Source organism: Salvelinus alpinus, chromosome 7 (assembly GCF_045679555.1).
Source record: "Salvelinus alpinus chromosome 7, SLU_Salpinus.1, whole genome shotgun sequence".
NCBI lineage: Eukaryota > Metazoa > Chordata > Actinopteri > Salmoniformes > Salmonidae > Salvelinus > Salvelinus alpinus.
In genome coordinates this window covers 9,078,600-9,104,652 of record NC_092092.1, presented here as the reverse complement: position 1 = coordinate 9,104,652, position 26,053 = coordinate 9,078,600, and the positions used below count along the sequence as shown (strand labels likewise).

The window sequence follows — 26,053 nt, the reverse complement described above, 5'->3', positions numbered from 1 at the left end:
AGTCCAAATGTCTTTATATACAAACTGAAATAAACTTAGTAGCGAACTTCTTTAAACCAGGTGAGTATAAATGAAGAACGCTGTAGGATAAAGACAGCGATAAATTGAGAATTGTACTACTTACCTTTTGACAGGAATGTCACCATTATGGTCACCACACAAAGAGTCCTGAGGAAGGCCATGCTTTCTTGTTGGTACCCTGGACTCAATCTTCCTTCCTAAGCAACCCTCTCTTATGTTGTCTTTTCTCAGCTCCTCCCTTCCACCCACCACATTACCTGCTAGACACACACGTGATACGTCCCTTACATACTTTTCCTTCAAAAAATGTTCTCCTCTGTCCACTTCCTTCAAAGCATGCATAACTAATGCTGTAATCTATGGTTAGCCCAAGCCTAGCTCTTTGGTTTCCATTACAGAGTTATAATGTCCGCACAATTTTTATCACACCATTGCCAATTTAGAATAATTTTACTACTGTAATTTAGTTGTAATTTTAAAAGACTAATTTAGTTGTAATTTTACAACTGTATCTTATAAATGTTATATGTAGATGTTAACAGTGCTATCTTTCATTGCCTGACAACAAAGCAGTGCATGAAATTGTGAAGGAGAGAACCAGTTCCTGTGTCTGCAATTCTTTATGATCATGACTAAAATCAACACACCAAATACTTACTGTGAGTTTTCCATGCCTAGGAGCACTGACTAAGTTTAGCCACCGAGGCCCAAGACAAGAACCTACACTAAACCCTAATCCTATCCCTTACCTTAGAAGCCCCTAAAGTTGATGTCTGGGCCTTCATGAAAATCTAATTAGCATAAACACCTGTTAGTTTAAACTAGACATATTTGCATTGGATGAGTCTCAATTCACCGCATCTGCCGATGCCGCACTTCCTCATCTGCTGTGGAAGGTGACAGAGCTAGAGCGGTGTTTGTCAGACCATGAGACATCCCCAAAATTGGTCTTCTCACAAAATCATCTGTAGCGTCGGAACGGTTTGCTCTGTGACCCCCACAAGCATCTTGGGACTAGTCTGAAGTTGGTACAGCCGATTTGCCAGCTTCAGTCTGTAGCGTCCGAACAGTTTGGGCTACACACTAATATGACCCCTCTGTGGAAAGGATCACGCACAGGGCTTAGACTGTTATGGGTTAACCGTTTTAAAGGTCAACTTCAATTGGGTGATGTCATAGTTGGGTTGTCCTAAGCATACTACTCATCAAAAACCCAAAGACAACAGGGTGTGAAACACCAGTCCTTAAGCAGGATTTTTTTGAGTGGTATTTTTTCACGAAGATAATATGTGTCACGTTCTGACCATAGTTCTTGTGTGTTTTGCTTGTTTTAGTGTTGGTCAGGACGTGAGCTGGGTGGGCATTCTATGTTGTGTGTCTAGTTTGTCTGTTTCTATGTTTGGCCTAATATGGTTCTCAATCAGAGGCAGATGTTTTGTGTTGTCTCTGATTGGGAATCATATATAGGTGGCTTGTGTTGGGGTTTGTGGGTGGTTGTTTCCTGTCTCTGTGTTTTCTCTGTACCAGATAGGGCTGTATCGGTTTGCCACATTTGTTATTTTGTATTGTGTTAAGTGTTCACGTTTATTCTTTCGTAATTAAACATGTTGAGCACAAGCTACGCTGCGTCTTGGACCAATCCCTGTTACACCTCCTCTTCAGACGAAGAGGAGGAAGGCTGCCGTTACAGAACCACCCACCAAACTCGGACCAAGCAGCGTGGCTACGGGCGGCAGCAACAGCAGCAGCGGTACCAGGAGGAATGGACTTGGGAGGACGTGTTGGACGGAAAGGGTTGCTACACATGGGAGGAGATCCTGGCTGGTAAGGATCGCCTTCCATGGGAACAGGTGGAGGCAGCTAGGAGAGTGGAAGCAGCTGCGAAGGGGAACCTGTGTTATGAGGGAACACGGCTGGCCAGGAAGCCCGAGAAGAAACCCCAAACATTTCTTGGGGGGGGGATAAAGGGAAGTGTGCCGAAGTCAGGTAGGAGACCTGCGCCAACTTCTCGGGCTTGCCGTGGAGAGCGAGAGTACGGGCAGACACCGTGTTGTGCGGAAAGGCGCACGGTGTCTCCTGTACGTGTGTATAGCCCGGTGCGGTACATCCCAGCTCCACGTATCGGCCGGGCTAGAGTGGGCATCGAGCCAGGTGCCATGAAGCCGGCTCAACATATCTGGTCTCCAGTACGTCTCCTCGGACCGGTGTACATGGCACCAGCCTTACGCATGGTGTCCCCGGTTCGCCAGCACAGCCCAGTGCGGGCTATTCCACCTCGCCGCACTGGCCTGGCTACGGGGAGCGTTAAACCAGGTAAGGTTGGGCAGGCTCGGTGCTTAAGAGCTCCTGTACGCCTTCACGGTCCGGTATATCCGGCTCCACCTCCTCGCCCCAGCCCAGTAACACCAGTGCCTACACCACGCACCAGGCTTCCTGTGCGTCTCCAGAACTCTGTTCCTCCTCCACGCACTCTCCCTGTGGTGCGTGTCTCCAGCCCGGTACCACCAGTTCCGGCACCACGCACCAAGCTTACTGTGCGTATCCAGAGCCCTGTACGCACTGTTCCTTCTCCCCGCACTCGCCCTGAGGTGCGTGCCCTCTCACCTCAAATCTTTCTCTCGACCTGTGTGGATCTACGTTGTAAATGTTCATTCATTCATAGGCTAGGTTGTAGCAACGTGATGATGGGGATAGGCAACATTTTAGTATCATGTAGTAAACTAAACCTATCGCTGTTACACTGAGCTGGGTGAATGGAATATGAATGAGTCATCCAACATGATGGAATAGAAATAAGGCCATGCTCATTAAAAAAACAATCGTCCTCCTTCATCTTAAATGGCACTGACCGCCACTGACACACACCATTAACCAACCATTCAATACATATAGTTTATTTTGACTACAATCACAAGGATAAGCTTCTATCTAGACATCCAAGCATTGCTTGCTGTTTGGGGTTTAAGGCTGGGTTTCTGTACAGCACTCTGAGATATCAGCTGATGTAAGAAGGGCTTTATAAATAAATTTGATTTGATGTGTTTGTTTAGGTTTTCCTCTCCTGTTAACAGTATAGACGTTTTACCGTGCGACCCAATTAGATGGCCACCGTTTGAAGGGTGGTGTCAGAGGTCAGGGGGTGATGTCATCGTGGAAGCACTCTATATGTTTTACTGAGAGGTCTGCCCTATGGTCCTGGGACATTACAAGGTTATAGTACCACAGCCACCCTGAGTGGCTTACAGTAGGCCACGCAAGTACACAAATGGGATGTTACATCAATGTTTTTACGGTACAGTACACTGTTATGGTAAGGCAGAGAGGAGGAGGGAGGAGGACAAGGAGGGGATGGATACTGGTGAGAGAGAAGGGAGAAGAGGAGAAGCGGCAGGAAAGAAACAGTGAATGAAAGGTATAGAGAGATGGAAAGGAAGCGAAAGAGGGAAAAGCTGAAGGAATTATTTTGAAAGAGAGAAAGAGACATATGGAGCAGAAGAAAAGAGAGACATTGTAGCTGAAGTTGGGAGACAGGAAGACAGAGTAGAGGGCCATGTCTCAGGGCTCCCCCTCTCCCTGGTTACCTCTACCAGGAGGCTGAAGGTAGGAGACAGGAAGACAGAGTAGAGGGCCATGTCTCAGGGCAACCTCCCTCCCTGGTTACCTCTACCAGGAGGCTGAAGGTAGGAGACAGGAAGACAGATTAGAGGGTCATGTCTCAGGGCTCCCTCTCTCCCTGGTTACCTCTACCAGGAGGCTGAAGGTAGGAGACAGGAAGACAGAGTAGAGGGCCATGTCTCAGGGCAACCTCCCTCCCTGGTTACCTCTACCAGGAGGCTGAAGGTAGGAGACAGGAAGACAGATTAGAGGGCCATGTCTCAGGGCAACCTCCCTCCCTGGTTACCTCTACCAGGAGGCTGAAGGTAGGAGACAGGAAGACAGATTAGAGGGCCATGTCTCAGGGCAACCTCTCTCCCTGGTTACCTCTACCAGGAGGCTGAAGGTAGGAGACAGGAAGACAGATTAGAGGGCCATGTCTCAGGGCAACCTCCCTCCCTGGTTACCTCTACCAGGAGGCTGAAGGTAGGAGACAGGAAGACAGATTAGAGGGCCATGTCTCAGGGCAACCTCCCTCCCTGGTTACCTCTACCAGGAGGCTGAAGGTAGGAGACAGGAAGACAGAGTAGAGGGCCATGTCTCAGGGCAACCTCCCTCCCTGGTTACCTCTACCAGGAGGCTGAAGGTAGAATACAGGAAGACAGAGTAGAGGGTCATGTCTCAGGGCTCCCTCTCTCACTGGTTACCTCTACCAGGAGGCTGAAGGTAGAAGACAGGAAGACAGAGTAGAGGGCCATGTCTCAGGGCAACCTCTCTCCCTGGTTACCTCTACCAGGAGACTGAAGGTAGGAGACAGGAAGACAGATTAGAGGGCCATGTCTCAGGGCAACCTCCCTCCCTGGTTACCTCTACCAGGAGGCTGAAGGTAGAAGACAGGAAGACAGAGTAGAGGGTCATGTCTCAGGGCAACCTCCCTCCCTGGTTACCTCTACCAGGAGGCTGAAGGTAGAAGACAGGAAGACAGAGTAGAGGGTCATGTCTCAGGGCAACCTCTCTCCCTGGTTACCTCTACCAGGAGGCTGAAGGTAGAAGACAGGAAGACAGAGTAGAGGGTCATGTCTCAGGGCAACCTCTCTCCCTGGTTACCTCTACCAGGAGGCTGAAGGTAGGAGACAGGAAGACAGAGTAGAGGGCCATGTCTCAGGGCTCCCTCCCTCCCTGGTTACCTCTACCAGGAGGCTGAAGGTAGGAGACAGGAAGACAGAGTAGAGGGCCATGTCTCAGGGCTCCCTCCCTCCCTGGTTACCTCTACCAGGAGGCTGAAGGTAGGAGACAGGAAGACAGAGTAGAGGGCCATGTCTCAGGGCAACCTCCCTCCCTGGTTACCTCTACCAGGAGACTGAAGGTAGGAGACAGGAAGACAGATTAGAGGGCCATGTCTCAGGGCTCCCTCTCTCCCTGGTTACCTCTACCAGGAGACTGAAGGTAGGAGACAGGAAGACAGAGTAGAGGGCCATGTCTCAGGGCAACCTCCCTCCCTGGTTACCTCTACCAGGAGGCTGAAACTTGCCTATAAGTGGATATTCCAGCAAGACAATAACCACAAGCACACATCAAAATCCACATTCTGTAATGGCCATCTCAGTCTCCCGACTTGAACCCCATTGTGGTTTGAATTGAAGAGGCCATAAGTGCAGATGAAGGATATCAAGGATCTGGAATGATTCTGAGAAATGGTCCTCCCAATGTGTTTTTCAGTCTCAAAATATTTTACAAAAAGGTTTTAGTGCAGTTATCCTCACAAGGGGAGGGTGCAGGAGTATTGAAAACAGGGGTGCCAATCATTTTGACCCCTATCTTTTGGAAATAATAAGAATTACTTGCTAAACAAAACCTCTTTCTCTGAGCAATTGTATTAGTATAAAAGTATATACACTTGTATTATTTATTTATTTTGTACACAGCCATCTTTATCAAGGGTGCCAATAATTTTGTTTGTGATTGTAAATGTAAAAAAATCAAAGCACACTGCTCAGGGAATGGACACTAGAAAAGAGCAGGAGAGCAATGTTATGGTATTAGTTGGCTACATTTTACTGCAAGTGACAAGTCCACAGAATAAATAATAAATCCACATTGTAGTTAGCCATGATAGCCTTTATAATAGAATGCTTGTGACCACACACACACACACACATATCTATATATTGCACTTGGGAAAAACCTCTGAAAAAAGTGGCTAAGAATTCAATGAATGTAGTTCATCTCACTCCACACAAAAAGCTCAGAGTGAAACATAACAGTGGCGACGATAGTCCCCACTAGGGCTGAACAATTCTGTGCACTTCCAATAAATTCCCAGATTTTCCAGAAATCCTGGTTGGAGGATTCTGGATTTCCTGATTATTCCCTCCTGACTCCACGATTCTTCTAACCAGGATTTCGATAAAACCAGGGAATTTGAAAGTTTCTGGAATTTGCAACCCTAGTCACCACTATACTAGGCATTGATTGAGTGCACAAGGCTACATGTGAAAATAATGTTCACTGAGTTACAAAAAAGAATCCCCCCTCACTCACACCAAAGTGTCACAGTATGTCAACACAACAATGTACCTTCTTTAAGCATACAGTCAGAGGGGTATTCCAGAAAGCAGGATAATTAAATTAGGCAGCTTACTTTGATAAACAGCCACATATAACTCCTAGTTTTTTTGGTTGATTGAAAGCTTAATGTGTATCTTGGTTGCTCTTGTAGAGTCAATTATACCACGCCAACTTCAAGTCAATATTTCTAGTTATTTCTAGAGATTCTGGAAGTTAGCTGGTTAACCTTGTTGCTCAAGGTTCCATTTTAGGACGACTATTGTTTTCAGTATATATTTTACCTCTTGGGGATGTCATTCGAAAACATAATGTTAACTTTCACTGCTATGCGGATGACACACAGCTGTACATTTCAATGAAACATGGTGAAGCAACAAAATCGCCCTCGCTGGAAGCCTGTGTTTCAGACATAAGGAAGTGGATGGCAGCAAACTTTCTACTTTTAAACTTGGACAAAACAGAGATGCTTGTTCTAGGTCCCAAGAAACAAAGAGATCTTCTGTTGAATCTGACAATCTTGATGGTTGTACAGTCGTCTCTAATAAAACTGTGAAGGACCTCGGCGTTACTCTGGACCCTGATCTCTCTTTTGACGAACATATCAAGACTGTTTCAAAGACAGCTTTTTTCCATCTACGTAACATTGCAAAAATCCGAAATGTTCTGTCCAAAAATGATGCAGAAAAATGTATCCATGCTTTTGTCACTTCTAGGTTAGACTACTGCAATGCTCTACTTTCCGGCTACCCGGATAAAGCACTAAATTGATTTGATTTAAATTAACTTCAGTTAGTGCTAAATACGGCTGCTAGAATCCTGATTAGAACCAAAAAATTTGATCATATTACTCCAGTGCTAGCCTCCCTACACTGGCTTCCTGTTAAGGCAAGGGCTGATTTCAAGGTTTTACTGCTAACCTACAAAGCATGACATGGGCTTGCTACTACCTATCTTTCCGATTTGGTCCTGCCGTACCTACACGTACGCTACGGTCACAAGACGCAGGCCTCCTAATTGTCCCTAGAATTTCTAAGCAAACAGCTGGAGGCTTTCTCCTATAGAGCTCCATTTTTATGGAATGGTCTGACTACCCATGTGAGAGACGCAGACTCGGTCTCAACCTTTAAGTCTTTATTGAAGACTCATCTCTTCAGTAGGTCCTATGATTGAGTGTAGTTTGGCCCAGGAGTGTGAAGGTGAACGGAAAGGCACTGGAGCAACGAACCGCCATTGCTGTCTCTGCCTGGCCAGTTCCCCTCTCTCCACTGGGATTCTCTGCCTCTATCCCTATTACAGGGGATGAGTCACTGGCTTACTGGTGCTCTTCCATGCCGTCCCTAGGAGGGGTGCGTCACTTGAGTGGGTTGAGTCACTGACGTGGTCTTCCTGTCTGGGTTGGCGCCCCCCCCTTGGGTTGTGCCATGGCGGAGATCTTTGTGGGCTATACTCGGCCTTGTCTCAGGATGGTAGGTTGGTGGTTGAATATATCCCTCTAGTTGTGTGGGGGCTGTGCTTTGGCAAAGTGGGTGGGGTTATATCCTTCCTTTTTGGCCCTGTCCGGGGGTATCATCGGATGGGGCCACAGTGTCTCCTGACCCCTCCTGTCTCAGCCTCCAGTATTTATGCTGCAGTAGTTTGTGTCGGGGGGCTAGGGTCAGTCTGTTATATCTGGAGTATTTCTCCTGTCTTATCCGGTGTCCTGCGTGAACTTAACTCATTGTGGATAGGGGGCAGCATTTTCACGTTTGGATGAAAAGCGTGCCCAGAGTAAACTCAGTCCCAGTAGCTAATATATGCATATTATTAGTAGATTTGGATAGAAAACACTCTGAAGTTTCTAAAACTGTTTGAATGGTGTCTGTGAGTATAATAGAACTCATATGGCAGGCGAAAATCTGAGAAAAATCCAACCAGGAAGTGGGAAATCTGAGGTTTGTGGGTTTTCAACTCTTGGCCTATCGAATACACAGTGTCTATGGGGTCATTTTGCACTTCCTAAGGCTTCCACTTGATGGGTGTAATATCTAGTTGAGAGAGAGGGAGGTGGGTTTAATATCTAGTTGAGAGAGAGGGAGGTGGGTTTAATATCTAGTTGAGATGGAGAGAGAGGGGAGGTGGGTTTAATATCTAGTTGAGATGGAGAGAGAGGGGAGGTGGGTTTAATATCTAGTTGAGAGAGGGATGGGAGATGGGTTTAATATCTAGTTGAGAAGGAGGGGAGGTGGGTTTAATATCTAGTTGAGAGAGAGGGAGGTGGGTTTAATATCTAGTTGAGATGGAGAGAGAGGGGAGGTGGGTTTAATATCTAGTTGAGAGAGGGATGGGAGATGGGTTTAATATCTAGTTGAGAAGGAGGGGAGGTGGGTTTAATATCTAGTTGAGAGAGAGGGAGGTGGGTTTAATATCTAGTTGAGAAGGAGAGAGGGAGGTGGGTTTAATATCTAGTTGAGAGAGAGGGAGGTGGGTTTGATATCTAGTTGAGAAGGAGAGAGGGAGGTGGGTTTAATATCTAGTTGAGAGAGAGGGAGGTGGGTTTAATATCTAGTTGAGACAGGGGGAGGTGGGTTTAATATCTAGTTGAGAGAGGGGGAGGTGGGTTTAATATCTAGTTGAGAGAGAGGAGGTGGGTTTAATATCTAGTTGAGAGAGGGGAGGTGGGTTTAATATCTAGTTGAGAGAGGGGGAGGTGGGTTTAATATCTAGTTGAGGGAGGGGAGGTGGGTTTAATATCTAGTTGAGGGAGGGGAGCTGGGTTTAATATCTAGTTGAGGGAGAGGGAGGTGGGTTTAATATCTAGTAGAGGGAGGGGAGGTGGGTTTAATATCTAGTAGAGAGAGAGGGAGGGAGGTGGGTTTAATATCTAGTTGAGGGAGGGGAGGTGGGTTTAATATCTAGTTGAGGGAGGGGAGGTGGGTTTAATATCTAGTTGAGAGAGGGGAGGTGGGTTTAATATCTAGTTGAGAGAGAGGGAGGTGGGTTTAATATCTAGTTGAGATGGAGAGAGAGGGGAGGTGGGTTTAATATCTAGTTGAGAGAGGGAGGGGAGATGGGTTTAATATCTAGTTGAGAAGGAGGGGAGGTGGGTTTAATATCTAGTTGAGAAGGAGAGAGGGAGGTGGGTTTAATATCTAGTTGAGAAGGAGAGAGGGAGGTGGGTTTAATATCTAGTTGAGAAGGAGAGAGGGAGGTGGGTTTAATATCTTGTTGAGAGAGAGGGAGGTGGGTTTAATATCTAGTTGAGACAGGGGGAGGTGGGTTTAATATCTAGTTGAGAGAGGGGAGGTGGGTTTAATATCTAGTTGAGACAGGGGGAGGTGGATTGAATATCTAGTTGAGAGAGGGGGAGGTGGGTTTAATATCTAGTTGAGAGAGGGGGAGGTGGGTTTAATATCTAGTTGAGGGAGGGGAGCTGGGTTTAATATCTAGTTGAGGGAGAGGGAGGTGGGTTTAATATCTAGTAGAGAGAGAGGGAGGGAGTTGGGTTTAATATCTAGTTGAGGGAGGGGTGGTGGGTTTAATATCTAGTTGAGGGAGAGGGAGGTGGGTTTAATATCTAGTAGAGAGAGAGGGAGGGAGCTGGGTTTAATATCTAGTTGAGGGAGGGGAGGTGGGTTAAATATCTAGTAGAGAGAGAGGGAGGGAGTTGGGTTTAATATCTAGTTGAGGGAGGGGTGGTGGGTTTAATATCTAGTTGAGGGAGAGGGAGGTGGGTTTAATATCTAGTAGAGAGAGAGGGAGGGAGGTGGGTTTAATATCTAGTTGAGAGGAGGGAGGTGGGTTTAATATCTAGTTGAGAGGAGGGTGGTGGGTTTAATATCTAGTTGAGAGGAGGGAGGTGGGTTTAATATCTAGTTGAGAGGAGGGAGGTGGGTTTAATATCTAGTTGAGAGAGAGGGAGGTGGGTTTAACATCTAGTTGAGAGGAGGGAGGTGGGTTTAATATCTAGTTGAGAGAGAGGGAGGTGGGTTTAATATCTAGTTGAGAGAGAGGGAGGTGGGTTTAACATCTAGTTGAGAGAGAGGGAGGTGGGTTTAATATCTAGTTGAGAGGGAGGTGGGTTTAATATCTAGTTGAGAGAGAGGGAGGGGAGGTGGGTTTAATATCTCTATGAGAGAGGGGAGGTGGTTTTAACATCTAGTTGAGAGGAGGGAGGTGGGTTTAATATCTAGTTGAGAGGGAGGGGAGGTGGGTTTAATATCTAGTTGAGAGAGAGGGAGGGGTGGTGGGTTTAATATCTAGTTGAGAGAGAGGGAGGTGGGTTTAATATCTAGTTGAGAGGGAGGGGTGGTGGGTTTAACATCTAGTTGAGAGAGAGGGAGGTGAGTTTAATATCTAGTTGAGAGAGGGAGGGGGGTTTAATATCTAGTTGAGAGGGAGGGGTGGTGGGTTTAACATCTAGTTGAGAGGAGGGAGGTGGGTTTAATATCTAGTTGAGAGGAGGGAGATGGGTTTAATATCTAGTTGAGAGAGAGGGAGGTGGGTTTAATATCTAGTTGAGAGAGAGGGAGGTGGGTTTAACATCTAGTTGAGAGGAGGGAGGTGGGTTTAATATCTAGTAGAGAGAGAGGGAGGTGGGTTTAATATCTAGTTGAGAGAGAGGGAGGTGGGTTTAACATCTAGTTGAGAGAGAGGGAGGTGGGTTTAATATCTAGTTGAGAGGGAGGGGTGGTGGGTTCAGGGGCGAAAATCTGAGATCAACCTTGGAGGGGACAATTACATTAAATTTTCTCAAGAGCAATTCCTGAGGGGGACACCAAAAGTAGTGCTGTAACACATAGCATACGTTGTTAAATGTATATTGAGGAACCATAATTCCTACAACTGGATAATTGATAGGTACAGTAGTTAACTGAAGGGTTTTCCCAACTTGTTCAAATGTTTAAATCATTATAATTCTACTACTAATAATAGTTATAGCAGTGCTCCTTACCAGTCCAGTATGTATGCAGGTATTCGTACTTACAACCAGCAATATCAAGAAAGGTCAGTAGGTGACAATGGTACTGTAAACTGTATGGGTGTAGTTTTCATAAATACAATGAACATGGTGTGATCACATCTAAAAGAATCTCCATTGAGAACCATCACAAAGTTGGTCTCCGTATTGAATTGACCTTTTAATTTGACTTTTTCTGATACATTTATATAGTCATTAAATATGTGCACCTGGCCTGAGTTTACAATATCTTTACAAGAACAAAAAGCTTAAAATAAGTACAGTTCTAAAAGCAAAATAACTACTTCAATGAAAAACCCAAATAAATCAAACAAAATATCCTTCAGTCAGTGTCTCAACTCTTCAAACAGCAGCTATGGACAAGTATGTCGCACAAAGTATGCAATTTTAAATAAAATAACATGAAATAAATCATTTGTAAGTGTACTGAAAACTACTAAACAAAAGAACAACTATCAATTACACCATGGGTTCTCAAACAGGGGTCCATGGACTAATTGCAAGGGGTCCGTGAAATAAAAAAGTGTAATGAATGTAGTCAGTACCACAAGGTTTCCAGTAAGTTTACATATAATATAGAGGGGGTGGAGGTCCCTGAGGACCGCTCAAAACCTTGCCTGCCTTGCCTCAAAATATGCAGGGGTTCCAGTACCCCAAAAAGGTTGAGAACCACTGCTATACACACTACTGAACAAAAGAACCGAGCATATGTTTGCGGGTTTCCTCAACAACACATCAGTTGGCACTTTCGCAATGCCCTCGCCTGTTGTCTCCGACACCCTGTATAGCCCAATAAACTCCTTGTGAGGGACATGGTCATGGTCAACATAACGCAGACAGACATTCTCCTGTTCAGCACCAGAGACATCTTGAGTACCATCAACAATTAATGAAAATTGTACAATCGGAAGAGACCTAATCTCAGCTGCAATGCCTCGAATGACTATTGGCCATGATGTTCAGAATTTCATTCTGTGCTTTGGGGCCTGTGTACATTGTGGTACGCTCTGTTAACCACTTCAGTAAAATGGGATCATCCTCTTCTGCCCTAAGTTTCAAAATCTGGTATAAATTCCCACTGTCATCCGTGTGGCCTCTAAAGGCTTGTCCCTGTCTTACTACATGCCGCACCGAACTAACAATTTTCATCAAGCAATGCCTTGCGTCATCCTGCTGTTTACCCCACGCGCTGGACATAACTGGACACTGATTGGATTTAGCTGGTGTGCTGTTACAATTACAAAGTGGCGGTGGGTTTGGCAATTTTGATGTGCTGTGAATTTTTCAATGGCTTTTCTCCAGTTCCTAAATCCTGCACTAATGAAGGCAGCATCAGCTCTTTGGCCAAAAGATGGCTGGCTTGAAAACCCTTGGCTACAGTGAAAACACAACACTCCTTTTATTGATGGATTATAATGTAGCCAGGGGAAATCGCGAAACCATCTCTCTTGAAACGTCAATCAATCAATCAATCAATTTTATTTTATATAGCCCTTCGTACATCAGCTAATATCTCGAAGTGCTGTACAGACACCCAGCCTAAAACCCCAAACAGCTAGTAATGCAGGTGTAGAAGCACGGTGGCTAGGAAAAACTCCCTAGAAAGGCCAAAACCTAGGAAGAAACCTAGAGAGGAACCAGGCTATGAGGGGTGGCCAGTCCTCTTCTGGCTGTGCCGGGTGGAGATTATAACAGAACTATGCCAAGATGTTCAAAAATGTTCATAAGTGACAAGCATGGTCAAATAATAATCATGAATAATTTTCAGTTGGCTTTTCATAGCCGATCATCAAGAGTTGAAAAACAACAGGTCTGGGACAGGTGGCGGTTCCATAACCGCAGGCAGAACAGCTGAAACTGGAATAGCAGCAAGGCCAGGCGGACTGGGGACAGCAAGGAGTCACCACGGGCGGCAGTCCCGACGCATGGTCCTAGGGCCCAGGTCCTCCGAGAGAAAGAAAGAGAGAAGGAGAAAATTAGAGAGAGCCAAGATTTTCAAAATTTCCATAAATGACACGCATGGTCAAATAATAATCAGGAATAAATCTCAGTTGGCTTTTCATAGCCGATCATTAAGAGTTGAAAACAGCAGGTCTGGGACAGGTAGGGGTTCCATAACCGCAGGCAGAACAGTTGAAACTGGAATAGCAGCAAGGCCAGGCGGACTGGGGACAGCAAGGAGTCACCACGGCCGGTAGTCCCGACGTATGGTCCTAGGGCTCAGGTCCTCCGAGAGAAAGAAAGAGAGAAGGAGAAAATTAGAGAGAGCCAAGATTTTCAAAATGTTCATAAATGACAAGCATGGTCAAATAATAATCAGGAATAAATCTCAGTTGGCTTTTCATAGCCGATCATTAAGAGTTGAAAACAGCAGGTCTGGGATAGGTAGGGGTTCCGTAACCACAGGCAGAACAGTTGAAACTGGAATAGCAGCAAGGCCAGGCGGACTGGGGACAGCAAGGTGTCATCATGCCCGGTAGTCCTGACGTATGGTCCTAGGGCTCAGGTTCTCAGAGAGAAAGAGAGAACGAGAGAATTAGAGAGAGCATACTTAAATTCACACAGGACACTGGATAAGACAGGAGAAGTACTCCAGGTAACCAACTGACCCTAGCCCCCCGACACAAACTACTGCAGCATAAATACTGGAGGCTGAGACAGGAGCGGTCAGGAGACACTGTGGCCCCATCCGAAGAAACCCCCGGACAGGGCCAAATAGGAAGGATATAACCCCACCCACTTTGCCAAAGCACAGCCCCCGCACCACTAGAGGGAAATCCTCAACCACCAACTTACAATCCTGAGACAAGGCCGAGTATAGCCCACAAAGGTCTCCACCATAAATTGTGGGTGTGGCTGATATGGTTTTGTGCCATCACTGTGGTAACTGGACAATGCTGTGCCACTGTCCCCTATACTGGTGCTGCTGGCAACAAGGGTGACACTTGGTCCTGCCGTGGCTGTGACACTGTCCTCTGAAGTCTCTCTCCCTGGCTCTTTCCCTTTCACTACCCTAACTGACTCAGTCTGTCTCCTAGAAAATAAATAAGGTGTTTGCCGTACTCCTAACTACCGGTACCCAAAACTACACAATTAATCACAACAGCAATACCATTGCCGTAAACAAATCTTAGTTTAGTCACCAGTTTAAGTTGAGAGTGGGGGTATCCATGGCATTTTCCAATTATGTCCCTATTTTACAAGTCAAAAAAATTGAGAACCTTTCATAATGTTGCCAAACAAAGACTCAACAAACTTACCTGAGACTCCCTGTCTGCCAGTCTGTCCCTGCATATCTGTCCCCAGCTCTGCTGTCTGTGTGCCATCTGTTGCCTGCTCTGCCTAATGACATCATTGTGAAACATTTCCATTAGCATTTCACTTATTTCTTATGAACATTTTATCAACTAGTCTTTGAGATATTAGGATACTAGAGTTCTTACTATGCGTTTTGGTGTACTGACAAATACTCTTGATGTCCGTCTTCTTCTAAATGTTCGCCATTTTTCTACCTGGCTGGCTGGCTGGTCTAGCTGCACACACACACATTTACACAACACATGCTGCAACCTTTTGTAATTTAAATAGTTTGTTTCATATTGGCTGGCTTCCAACAATAGCTGAATTTGTAAAGCTAGCGAGCACCAATTCTGTTGCTGTGTGTTTGCTATAATCTTTGCTACCTGGTTAAATAAAGGTTAAATAAAATAAAATAAAATAAAAAAAGTTCACTAGCGACAATTTATCTTTTGCAACGAGACCATTATATATATTTAAGACAATGGTAGAAGAGAGTGTAGTTCTGTTCAGTTTGGACTTCAGTTTATCGCTAACCTTATCACAGGGACGTCGAAGCACTACAGGTGCATGCTGATCTTGGAATAAACTGATGATAGCAAAGATTCCATCTTTGACGACGCCACATAAATGGAATAGGTACTAGCTAGCTTGATAGTTAATGTTTGCTTTAGTTTGCGCGCTAGCTCTGCAAATTCAGCTAGTGTGTGAACCCTGCCAACATAAAAATAAATAAATAACATTGCTATGGACCTGCTATGGATTGACTGGATTAACCTCACGTCAGTTACGTACATGTCCCTTTCGGACAGTAGATACGAACCCTTTATTACCTTGCCAGCTAAAGAACTGGCAGTGGATCAAACCATTGTGAGGCAAAGGGCGGGGGGGGTCGCAATCTTTTGAAACTTAAACGCGCTATTAAGTGTCTATAATCAGCACAAGTGCTTTCATTGCGTATTATTAATATTATTGAAATTACATAGTTATGTTTACAGTGATATATTGGGGGGGACAAATCATATTTTTCCCAAGATGGGGGGGTCGTGTCCCCCCCGTCCCCCCTGGGATTTCCGCCTATGGGTGGGTTTAATATCTAGTTGAGAGAGAGGGAGGTGGGTTTAATATCTAGTTGAGAGGGAGGTGGGTTTAATATCTAGTTGAGAGAGAGGGAGGGGAGGTGGGTTTAATATCTCTATGAGAGAGAGGGGAGGTGGTTTTAACATCTAGTTGAGAGGAGGGAGGTGGGTTTAATATCTAGTTGAGAGAGAGGGAGGTGGGTTTAATATCTAGTTGAGAGGGAGGTGGGTTTAATATCTAGTTGAGAGAGAGGGAGGGGAGGTGGGTTTAATATCTCTATGAGAGAGAGGGGAGGTGGTTTTAATATCTAGTTGAGAGGAGGGAGGTGGGTTTAATATCTCTATGAGAGAGAGGGGAGGTGGTTTTAATATCTAGTTGAGAGAGAGAGGGGAGGTGGGTTTAATATCTAGCTGAGAGGGAGTGAGGTGGGTTTAATATTGAATTGGGAGAGAGGGAGTGAATATGGTTTTAGTATCTAGTTCGGAGAGAGTGAGGAGAATCAATGAGAGTGATAAATGCTTAAGTAGTCACTGAGAGGGATAAATATTTTGCAAAGAAAGTTCCTTACATTGTATATTAGAAGATGACTTGGCCACCATGGCCATCTGCTCTGGGATCAAAGCAATAGGCTGCAACCCAGAACATGTGAGTCACATTTTGTCTGTGTGTGTGCGTGTGTGTGGGTGTGTGTGTGCCTGCATGCTTCTATCATATCTTGTGTGTGTGTCTTAAGTCTTTCTTATGTGTCCTGTGTGTTTCTCATATGTTGTGTGTGTGTGTGTGTGTGTGTGTCAGTGTGTGTGGTGTATTGGAGGAGGTGGACATTTCCCACAGTTAGCTCCTACAGTGTGGAGACTTCTCTTATTTTGACTGGGACGACCATGGATCCGACACAGGCTGGAGCTCATCAAAGGCCATTACCGAGACAGATATCAAAGGACATTACCGAGACAGCTATGAAAGGACATTACCGAGACAGCTATCAAAGGACATGACCAAGACAGCTATGAAAGGACATGACCGAGACAGCTATCAAAGGACATGACCAAGACAGCTATCAAAGGACATTACCGAGACAGTTATCAAAGGACATGACCGAGACAGCTATCAAAGGACATGACCGAGACAGCTATCAAAGGACATGACCAAGACAGCTATCAAAGGACATTACCGAGACAGCTATCAAAGGACATTACCGAGACAGATAAAGGACATTACAGAGACAGATAAAGGACATTACCGAGACAGATATTGCTCTTCTATTGTTAAAATGATTCTGTATTTTTGTTTATATAAAGGATATACTGTAATGTAACTCTCAATGCGGAATTAAAGATGACATTTTCAAGTTGAATATAGTAATCACTCAGGTTGTACAACTGATATAAAACACATTTGACACAATCGTTTGGCTGCACTACAAAATGTACACAAACGTTGTGTGTTGTCTAGTCTATATAAATTCCGCTGTTTATTGGAAATAAAAAAAATAACTAGACAATTCATTCATAATTTTAATTTCCAGATGCAACAGTAGATCAAGTCATTACATTTAAATAAATAATTTCCTGATCTGTCTCATAACATGAAATACTGACCTGCATAGACTTGATAATAGACTACAAAGAGAGAATACTTGTGAACTGATTACAGTGGCAGTTTCATATTTCAATCCAGTCAGAATAAATAAACAATTAGAGGAGATAAACCTTCTGGTTTTTAGTAGACTGTTGCAGACAGCGTTAGACCAGGCAGTGTTCGCGGACAAATCCTGCACATAAACCAAATAATCTGTTGAGACGGAATGGGAGGCATAGGATAACGAGCAGCAGTAGTTACAATATCAAATCAAATTGTATTTGTCACATACACATGGTTAGCAGATGTTAATGCGAGTGTAGCGAAATGCTTGTGCTTCTAGTTCCGACAATGCAGTAATAACCAACGAGTAATCTAACCTAACAATTCCACAACTACTACCTTATACACACAAGTGTAAAGGGATAAAGAATATGTACATAAAGATATATGAATAAGTGATGGTACAGAACGGCATAGGCAAGATGCAGTAGATGGTATAGAGTACAGTATATACATATGAGATGAGTAATGTAGGGTATGTAAACATTATATTAAGTGGCATTGTTTAAAGTGGCTAGTGATACATTTTTACATAAATTTCCATCATTTCCCATTATTAAAGTGGCTGGAGTTGAGTCAGTATGTTGGCAGCGGCCACTAAATGTTAGTGGTGGCTGTTTAACAGTCTGATGGCCTTGAGATAGAAGCTGTTTTTCAGTCTCTCGGTCCCTGCTTTGATGCACCTGTACTGACCTCGCTTTCTGGATGATAGCGGGGTGAACAGGCAGTGGCTCGGGTGGTTGTTGTCCTTGATGATCTTTATGGCCTTCCTGTGACATCGGGTGGTGTAGGTGTCCTGGAGGGCAGGTAGTTTGCCCCCGGTGATGCATTGTGCAGACCTCACTACCCTCTGGAGAGCCTTACGGTTGTGGGCGGAGCAGTTGCTCTACCAGGCGGCGATACAGCCCGACAGGATGCTCCCGATTGTGCATCTGTAGAAGTTTGTGAGTGCTTTTGGTGACAAGCCGAATTTCTTCAGCCTCCTGAGGTTGAACGCTGTCTGTGTGGGTGGACCAATTCAGTTTGTCCGTGATGTGTACACCGAGGAACTTAAAACTTACTACCCTCTCCACTACTGTCCCGTCGATGTGGTTAGGGGGGTGCTCCCTCTGCTGTTTCCTGAAGTCCACAATCATCTCCTTTGTTTTGTTGACGTTGAGTGTGAGGTTATTTTCCTGACACCACACTCCGAGGGCCCTCACCTCCTCCCTGTAGGCCGTCTCGTCGTTGTTGGTAATCAAGCCTACCACTGTAGTGTCGTCCGCAAACTTGATGATTGAGTTAGAGGCGTGCATGGCCACGCAGTCGTGAGTGAACAGGGAGTACAGGAGAGGGCTCAGAACGCACCCCTGTGGGGCGTCTGTGTTGAGGATCAGCGGGGTGTAGATGTTGTTACCTAACCTCACCACCTGGGGGCGGCCCGTCAGGAAGTCCAGTACCCAGTTGCACAGGGCGGGGTCGAGACCCAGGGTCTCGAGCTTGATGACGAGTTTAGATGGTACTATGGTGTTAAATGCTGAGCTGTAGTCGATGAATTCCTCTTGTCCAGATGGGTTAGGGCAATGTGCAGTGTGGTTGCGATTGCGTCGTCTGTGGACCTATTGGGTCGGTAAGCAAATTGGAGTGGGTCTAGGGTGTCAGGTAGGGTGGAGGTGATATGGTCCTTGACTAGTCTCTCAAAGCACTTCATGATGACGGAAGTGAGTGCTACGGGGCGGTAGTCGTTTAGCTCAGTTACCTTAGCTTTCTTGGGAACAGGAACAATGGTGGCCCTCTTGAAGCATGTGGGAACAGCAGACTGGGATAAGGATTGATTGAATATGTCCGTAAACACACCAGCCAGCTGGTTTGCGCATGCTCTGAGGACGCGGCTGGGAATGCCGTCTGGGCCTGGAGCCTTGCGAGGGTTAACACGTTTAAATGTTTTACTCACCTCGGCTGCAGTGAAGGAAGGCCCGCAGGTTTTGGTAGCGGGCCGTGTCATTGGCACTGTGTTGTCCTCAAAGCGAGCAAAAAGTTATTTAGTCTGTCTGGGAGCAAGACATCCTGGTCCGCGACGGGGCTGGTTTTCTTTTTGTAATCCGTGATTGACTGTAGACTCTGCCACATGCCTCTTGTGTCTGAGCTGTTGAATTGCGACTCTACTTTGTCTCTATACTGGCACTTAGCTTGTTTGATTGCCTTGCGGAGGGAATAGCTACACTGTTTGTATTCGGTCATGTTTCCGGTTACCTTGCCCTGGTTAAAAGCAGTGGTTTGCGCTTTCAGTTTCACGCACATGCTGCCATCAATCCACGGTTTCTGGTTTGGGAATGTTTTAATCGTTGCTGTGGGTATTATGTCGCCGATGCACTTTCTAATGAACTCGCTCACCGAATCAGCGTATTCGTCAATGTTGTTGTTGAACGCAATGCGGAACATATCCCAATCCACGTGATCGAAGCAGTCTTGAAGCGTTGAGTGAGACCAGCGTTGAACAGACCTGAGCGCTGGAGCTTCTTGTTTTAGTTTCTGTTTGTAGGCTGGAAGCAACAAAATGGAGTCGTGGTCAGCTTTTCCGAAAGGAGGGCGGGGGAGGGCCTTATATGCATCGCGGAAGTTAGAATAACAATGATCCAGGGTTTTACCAGCCCTGGTAGCACAATCGATATGCTGATAGAATTTAGGAAGTTTTGTTTTCAGATTAGCCTTGTTAAAATCCCCAGGTTTCCTTTTGCAAAGGATGGAGACATCGCAAACCCAAACTCTCAATTTGAAACACATGGACCCAGAAATAAATCATGCAGCTGACCAAATTACGCAATATTTTAGTTCTGGGATAACCAAGATTAAACTCACCAAAAAATTCTAGAGCAGCAATATATAAAGCGCAAGGGTACATACTTCAAACAGAGCACATTTAGACCCTATTGCCAGAGGTTTACATGAAGGTGACTCCTCAGCGTCACCTGGCTTGACCGAGAGACAGAAGGAGAGAGAGGAGAGACAAGAAGAGCAGGACCAGGGATGAGTGGGCCAGAGTTACCCCACTGGCAGGAGTAACAACAGCGGTATTTGCGCTGACAGTTGTGCTGTTGGCAGTGTTGGTGTTATTGACGGGGGTTCTGGCTGTGACGGGTAAAGGGAACGTGCCCACAGTGGTCTGAAGGAAGCTCTGGAAGTGAGCGGTTTTGGTGAAGACCTGGATGTTGGAGGAGCGAGGACTCTGGCTCCATCGTGTTTTGCTGGAGCTGATCTTGTTGCTGCTGTTGACAGTCAAAACAGCAGCTTGGTACCATGCATCACCCTGCTTACACATCAGAGGACCACCCCCTTCACCCTGTGGGGAGAGAGAAGAACGAACACACGGGGGGAGAGGTCAGCATTGTCATGTCAGATAGACAGCCAGACTGGTTGCCTACCAAGCTACTGGAAGATCATTATGAAACTTGGGACTGTCCTCACTAGGTGGATCTAAATGTCCTACCATCAGCAGGCTCTGCTGACGTCAAATCTGGAGATGCCAAAGTCAAACAGTTCCAGAGCTATCCTCAATAGCTAAACAGACATTAATGCAACCATCCTTGCTGTACACCAGTTGACACTTCTGAGTCGACATTTGAAACCCGTTATTGTGCGTTTGCTTTGTTTGTCGGACCCATCTGTACCTGTCGAAGGTCCAAGGCAGCAGTGCAGATGTTATCAGAGGAGCCAGAGCTCCCACAATCCACCACAGAGGTCTGGGACTGCTCCAAGTTCTGTTCGGCTAAGGAACGACACAGAATAGAGAAATAGAGGATGAAAATCACAAGTTGACCAAACAGAAAGAACACATTTATTTGATCAGGTAAGTTGACTGAGAACACATTCTCATCTACAGCAATGCCCTGGGGAATAGTTACAGGGGAGAGAGGATGAATGAGCCAATTGGAAGCTGGGGATGATTAGGTGGCCATGATGGTCAGATTGCGAATTTAGTCAGGACATCAGGGTTAACAACCCTACTATTACGATAGGTGCCATGGGATCTTTAGTGACCACAGAGAGTCAGGACACTTGTTTAAAGTCCCGCCCTACACACGGCAATGTCCCGAATCACTGCCCTGGGGCATTGGGATATTATTTTCTTATGACCAGAGGAAAGAGTGCCTCCTACTGGCCCTCCAACACCACTTCCAGCAGCATCTGGTCTCCCATCCAGGACCAACCCTGCTTAGTTTCAGAGGCATGCCAGAAGTGTTAGTCTGTTCCAGTATTACACACTGACTCACCTCCACCCTGGCCCCTGCCCCAGCCAGCCACCCAGCACTGAGTCCCTATGCTGAAGGTGCTGCTTCCCTGGTCCACACAGATGGGCTGGATGTAGTCAGACAACGTGGGTTGGCTGGCCAGTCTGAGGATTGCCACTTTGTTGGCCGTCAAGTTGCTCATGGTGATGTTGATGACTTTAAGGGTTACCTCGTTGGGGTTGGAGCCGTTCTGCTTTAGACGACCCATGATCACGGTCCACTGAGAGGCGTCGGACTGACTGGGAGGTGGGAATAGTGAAGTTGGGGAACTTTAGCTTGGCATTACCGATACCTTCTATGTAACAGGTCCTTGTTTCAACTTGAGCACCAAGACACCAAGTGATGGAGATCTGACCATATGCATCTGACCAACTCACCCGTTTACATACAAGTGGAGTGTGTTACCTGGAGAAGCACCCAGCATCGCTCATGACATAGTCCTCTGCCACCATTGTGCCCCCGCAGACGTGTGTTCCGTTTGTCTGTAGACTGGCTATCCAGGGCCAGGATCCCCCTGAGGCCAAGCCCCCACCAGTAAGGGAGTTCAAAGAGGCACTGCCGCACACCACGGCTGTAGAAACAGGGAGAGAAGCGCTACAGAAATCAGGACTGACTTTTGGCTGAGTGTAGATTTAAAGAGAGGGATAAACACTAACGTTTGGATGTGGTCAAATGGAGAGTTACAGATACGTTGGCTATAGCTACAACAGGAGTAACAGATGGGTGTGGCCACAAGAGGAGGCAGCAATTTGTGTTTTTCACAGAGGGAATTAAATCCACTTACATTCAGTGGTTTTAGGAGCAGTTCTGGTGGTGGTTGTGGTTTTAGGGGCAGTTCTGGTGGCAGTGGTGGTTTTAGGGGCAGTTCTGGTGGTAGTTGTGGTTGTGGTTTTAGGGGCAGTTCTGGTGGTAGTGGTGGTTGTGGTTTTAGGGGCAGTTCTGGTGGTAGTGGTGGTTGTGGTTTTAGGGGCAGTTCTGGTGGTAGTGGTGGTTGTGGTTTTAGGGGCAGTTCTGCTGGTAGTGGTGGTTGTGGTTTTAGGGGCAGTTCTGGTGGTAGTGGTGGTGGTGGTTGTGCTTCTAGGGGCAGTTCTGGTGGTAGTGGTGGTGGTGGTTGTGGTTTTAGGGGCAGTTCTGGTGGTAGTTGTGGTCATAGGTGCAGTTGTTGTGGTGGTGGCTGGGGCTGGAAGACCAGTACAGGAGACACTAAGGTCAGAATCAGTCCCACTGGAGGAGAAGGTGACGTAGCCTGGCTGGTCACTGGTGATCTGGGTGTTGATCCAGGTCTGGTACTGAGACACCCTTGCGTACACTCCTGGGAGATTTGCCTGGGCACACCCGTTGCCGAAACTCACAACGCCAGACTGGATCCAGCGAATACCCTGTTTGCTCACCATTGGACCTCCTGAGTCCCCCTATGCATTGACAGATTTACAGTCACTGAGATGAGATTTTCTTATGAAACATAATGGGTCAGTTTTTCAGACACCAATTAAAACAAGTTTTGGACTAAAAAGCACTTTTAATGGATAATCTCTATTTAAAGTCCTTTTCAATTTAGGACTAGGCTAGGTATAATCTGGGTCTGAGAAACCAGACACAGATTATGAATGTGTCATTAGCCCACATTGTAATAAACAAAGAAGATAACCAAGAGATTTTACCTGACAGGAATCCTTTCCTCCTGCTGATAGACCAGCACAGATCATGTTATCAGTGATAGAACCAACTCCATTGTTACAGTTACACTGCCTGTTCCCCACTACTGGCACATCCACTTCCTGTAGGGTCTGTGGTGAGGGCAGGGACACTGAGGAGAGACAACAGGTATTCCTCAACATACATAATACCTATCAGAATTATGATCCATCATCAGCAGCACTTAAATCAAGCTACAGCACTCACCTCCACTGTGGATGCTGCCCCAGCCGGTGACCCAGCTAGTAGCCCCAGCATGGAAGGAGCTGCCTGGTGCAGCTAGGCAGACTGGCCGAATGAAGTTTGTAAAAGTCACAGTGGAGGAGAGCTTCAGCAGACACATGTCATTGTCACTGGTACTTCTGGTGTAGTTGGGGTGGCGGATGATCTGAGTGACTGTCCGGGTCACCTCATTGGGGTTGGAGCCCTGCTGGCTCAGACGACCCACGTAGACCACCACATTTGATGTACTGGTACTGAGAGAGTAAATATATAAAAATGTAACAGTATTGTTTTTAAAAGAGTAGAACTGTTGAGTTTGGTGTTTGGGTTAAATGTATCCCACAATCCTACAAATCCTTACCTGGAAAAGCAGTGAGCAGCAGTCAACACCCACCCTTTGTTGATGAGGGATCCCCCACAAAAATGGCTGCCTAATCTGTGAAGACTGGCCTGCCATGGCCAACTCCCTGCAGGAGCGTCCTGACCCCCCACGATCCTAGTGTTAAGAGGAGGGGTTCCGCACACTAACAGAGATAGAGAATGATGGGTTATTTGGAAGGTTTTTGTTGAATAGGTCACATTGGCGTAACAGTTCATTATAAAAGGTTTTAATCATGTTTAGAGAATATCTGTGAGTGGTGAAAAGGACTTACCATTCAGCTGTGAATAAGAGCCTGAAATACAAGACAGAAAGAAGTTTTCTTACCGTATAATTCCAGTCAAAACAGTTTGCACATATACTATGACGTTTTTGTTTTGGTCTTAGGTAGTTTTTTTCCGGCTGTTCGTGCACACCAAAAATGATTGAGGCAAGTCGAAGTTCGGTAGTTGAAGTCTACGCCCTTTTGTCGGTGACTTGTCAAACGTACTACTCTAGTAGGAGTGTAAACATGAACCCACTGGGCACAGACGTCAGTTCAATGTCTAGTTTGGATTTACTTTGGTTGAATTGTCAACTAACGTGAATACAACGTGAAATCAACAAAAACATCACCATGTCATTGGATTCAGGTTAAAAGTTTGGTGAAAGAAAATATGTACATTGATCAACATCACTTTGACTGTCTGGGTTGAAATGACGTGAAAACAATGTTGATTCAACCAGTTTTTGCCCAGTGGGAAGTGTTTGCTGTCATTTAATGAGAAATGACTAGTTTTCATGCACATTTTTTCACATGAGAAATACTGCACCAAACATCTTAGCTAGATGTTGAACTGCTTGGCTAAGACCTCCTCGGCTCCAATTTACTCAACACTTTTGAAAACGCATAGGCCTACCTGTAAACTATAATCCAGAATCTAGATGTATCAGTGTGACTTGTTACCTTTCTTCTTTCCTCAATGTCATCAATTAGTATTTCTGCTTCACTCAATACTTTTGAAAACACATACCTGTCCACCTGCACACATGTGGCTTATTAACTTGAAGAACTTGAAAGTTGAGTATGCTATGCTTTCCCGTCACCAACTACTTATAGGACAACAGACACAAGAAACATATCTTCCTACCCAGTAACTCTTACATTTCTCAGAAATCGCTCCAACGTTTCCTGGTTGCAAGAATTCTTATAGTTCACCTTATTTCAGTTTATTTGACAAAACAAGCAGTCATTGTGTACAGAATCATTGCACAATCTAAACCGGTGAGAATAACTTTTCCATAAGCCAAAATATTGTATTTTCAGCGGTTTGAAGTTGGTGTATAAACCCGAATGTAAAAGACTCAAAATCGCTTCTTAGACTTACTTTCAAAGAGAATGAGATATCTGTAACTCACATTTCTATGTGAATTTGATTGGGTCGCCCAAAAAGTGACATATCATATTGCAATGTTAAATCGATTTGAGTTTAGTTAATTCATTCAGTCCAAATGTCTTTATATACAAACTGAAATAAACTTAGTAGCGAACTTCTTTAAACCAGGTGAGTATAAATGAAGAACGCTGTAGGATAAAGACAGCGATAAATTGAGAATTGTACTACTTACATTTTGACAGGAATGTCACCATTATGATCACCACACAAAGAGTCCTGAGGAAGGCCATGCTTTCTTGTTGGTACCCTGGACTCAATCTTCCTTCCTAAGCAACCCTCTCTTCTGTTGTCTTTTCTCAGCTCCTCCTTTCCACCCACCACATTACCTGCTAGACACACACGTGATACGTCCCTTACATACTTTTCCTTCAAAAAATGTTCCCCTCTGTCCACTTCCTTCAAAGCATGCATAACTAATGCTGTAATCTATGGTTAGCCCAAGCCTAGCTCTTTGGTTTCCATTACAGAGTTATAATGTCGGCACTATTTTTATCACACCATTGCCAATTTAGAATAATTTTACTACTGTAATTTAGTTGTAATTTTAAAAGACTAATTTAGTTGTAATTTTGCAACTGTATCTTATAAATGTTATATGTAGATGTTAACAGTGCTATCTTTCATTGCCCGACAACAAAGCAGTGCATGAAATTGTGAAGGAGAGAACCAGTTCCTGTGTCTGAATTCTTTATGATCATGAGACTAAAATCAACACACCAAATACTTACTGTGAGTTTTCCATGTCTAGGAGCACTGACTAAGTTATGCCATCGAAGCCCAAGACGAGAACCTACCCTAAACCCTAATCCTATCCCTTACCTTAGAAGCCCCTAAAGTTGATGTCTGGGCCTTCATGAAAATCTAATTAGCATAAACACCTGTTAGTTTAAACTAG

The 26,053-nt window shown here is 45.3% G+C and overlaps 1 protein-coding gene and 1 long non-coding RNA gene across 3 annotated transcripts in view; both read right to left on the bottom strand.

Moving 5' to 3' along the window:
* The window catches only part of LOC139580281 (transmembrane protease serine 9-like), a 37,951-nt gene extending 12,267 nt beyond the window's left edge, over positions 1–25,684 (bottom strand). Inside the window, exons 1-10 of the mRNA XM_071408828.1 lie at positions 25,331–25,684; positions 23,997–24,017; positions 23,705–23,867; positions 23,329–23,597; positions 23,088–23,233; positions 22,211–22,838; positions 21,832–21,997; positions 21,409–21,665; positions 20,806–20,903; positions 20,107–20,477 (exon numbers count right to left, since the gene is read on the bottom strand). Of these exons, the coding sequence (XP_071264929.1) occupies positions 20,107–20,477; positions 20,806–20,903; positions 21,409–21,665; positions 21,832–21,997; positions 22,211–22,838; positions 23,088–23,233; positions 23,329–23,597; positions 23,705–23,867; positions 23,997–24,017; positions 25,331–25,388 (2,177 nt within the window). The 5' untranslated portion in view covers positions 25,389–25,684. The remainder of the gene's footprint in view (positions 1–20,106; positions 20,478–20,805; positions 20,904–21,408; positions 21,666–21,831; positions 21,998–22,210; positions 22,839–23,087; positions 23,234–23,328; positions 23,598–23,704; positions 23,868–23,996; positions 24,018–25,330) is intronic.
* Positions 11,271–15,438, bottom strand: LOC139580391 (uncharacterized). Of its 2 annotated transcripts, XR_011676028.1 has the most exons (4): positions 14,975–15,438; positions 14,584–14,673; positions 14,401–14,482; positions 11,271–13,649 (listed from the first exon to the last, which is right to left on the bottom strand). It is a non-coding gene; the product is annotated as an uncharacterized lncRNA (long non-coding RNA). The 2 variants fall into 2 exon arrangements; XR_011676027.1 differs by having other exon boundaries at positions 11,271–14,482; positions 14,975–15,437.
* Positions 25,685–26,053: the final 369 nt, after the last annotated feature.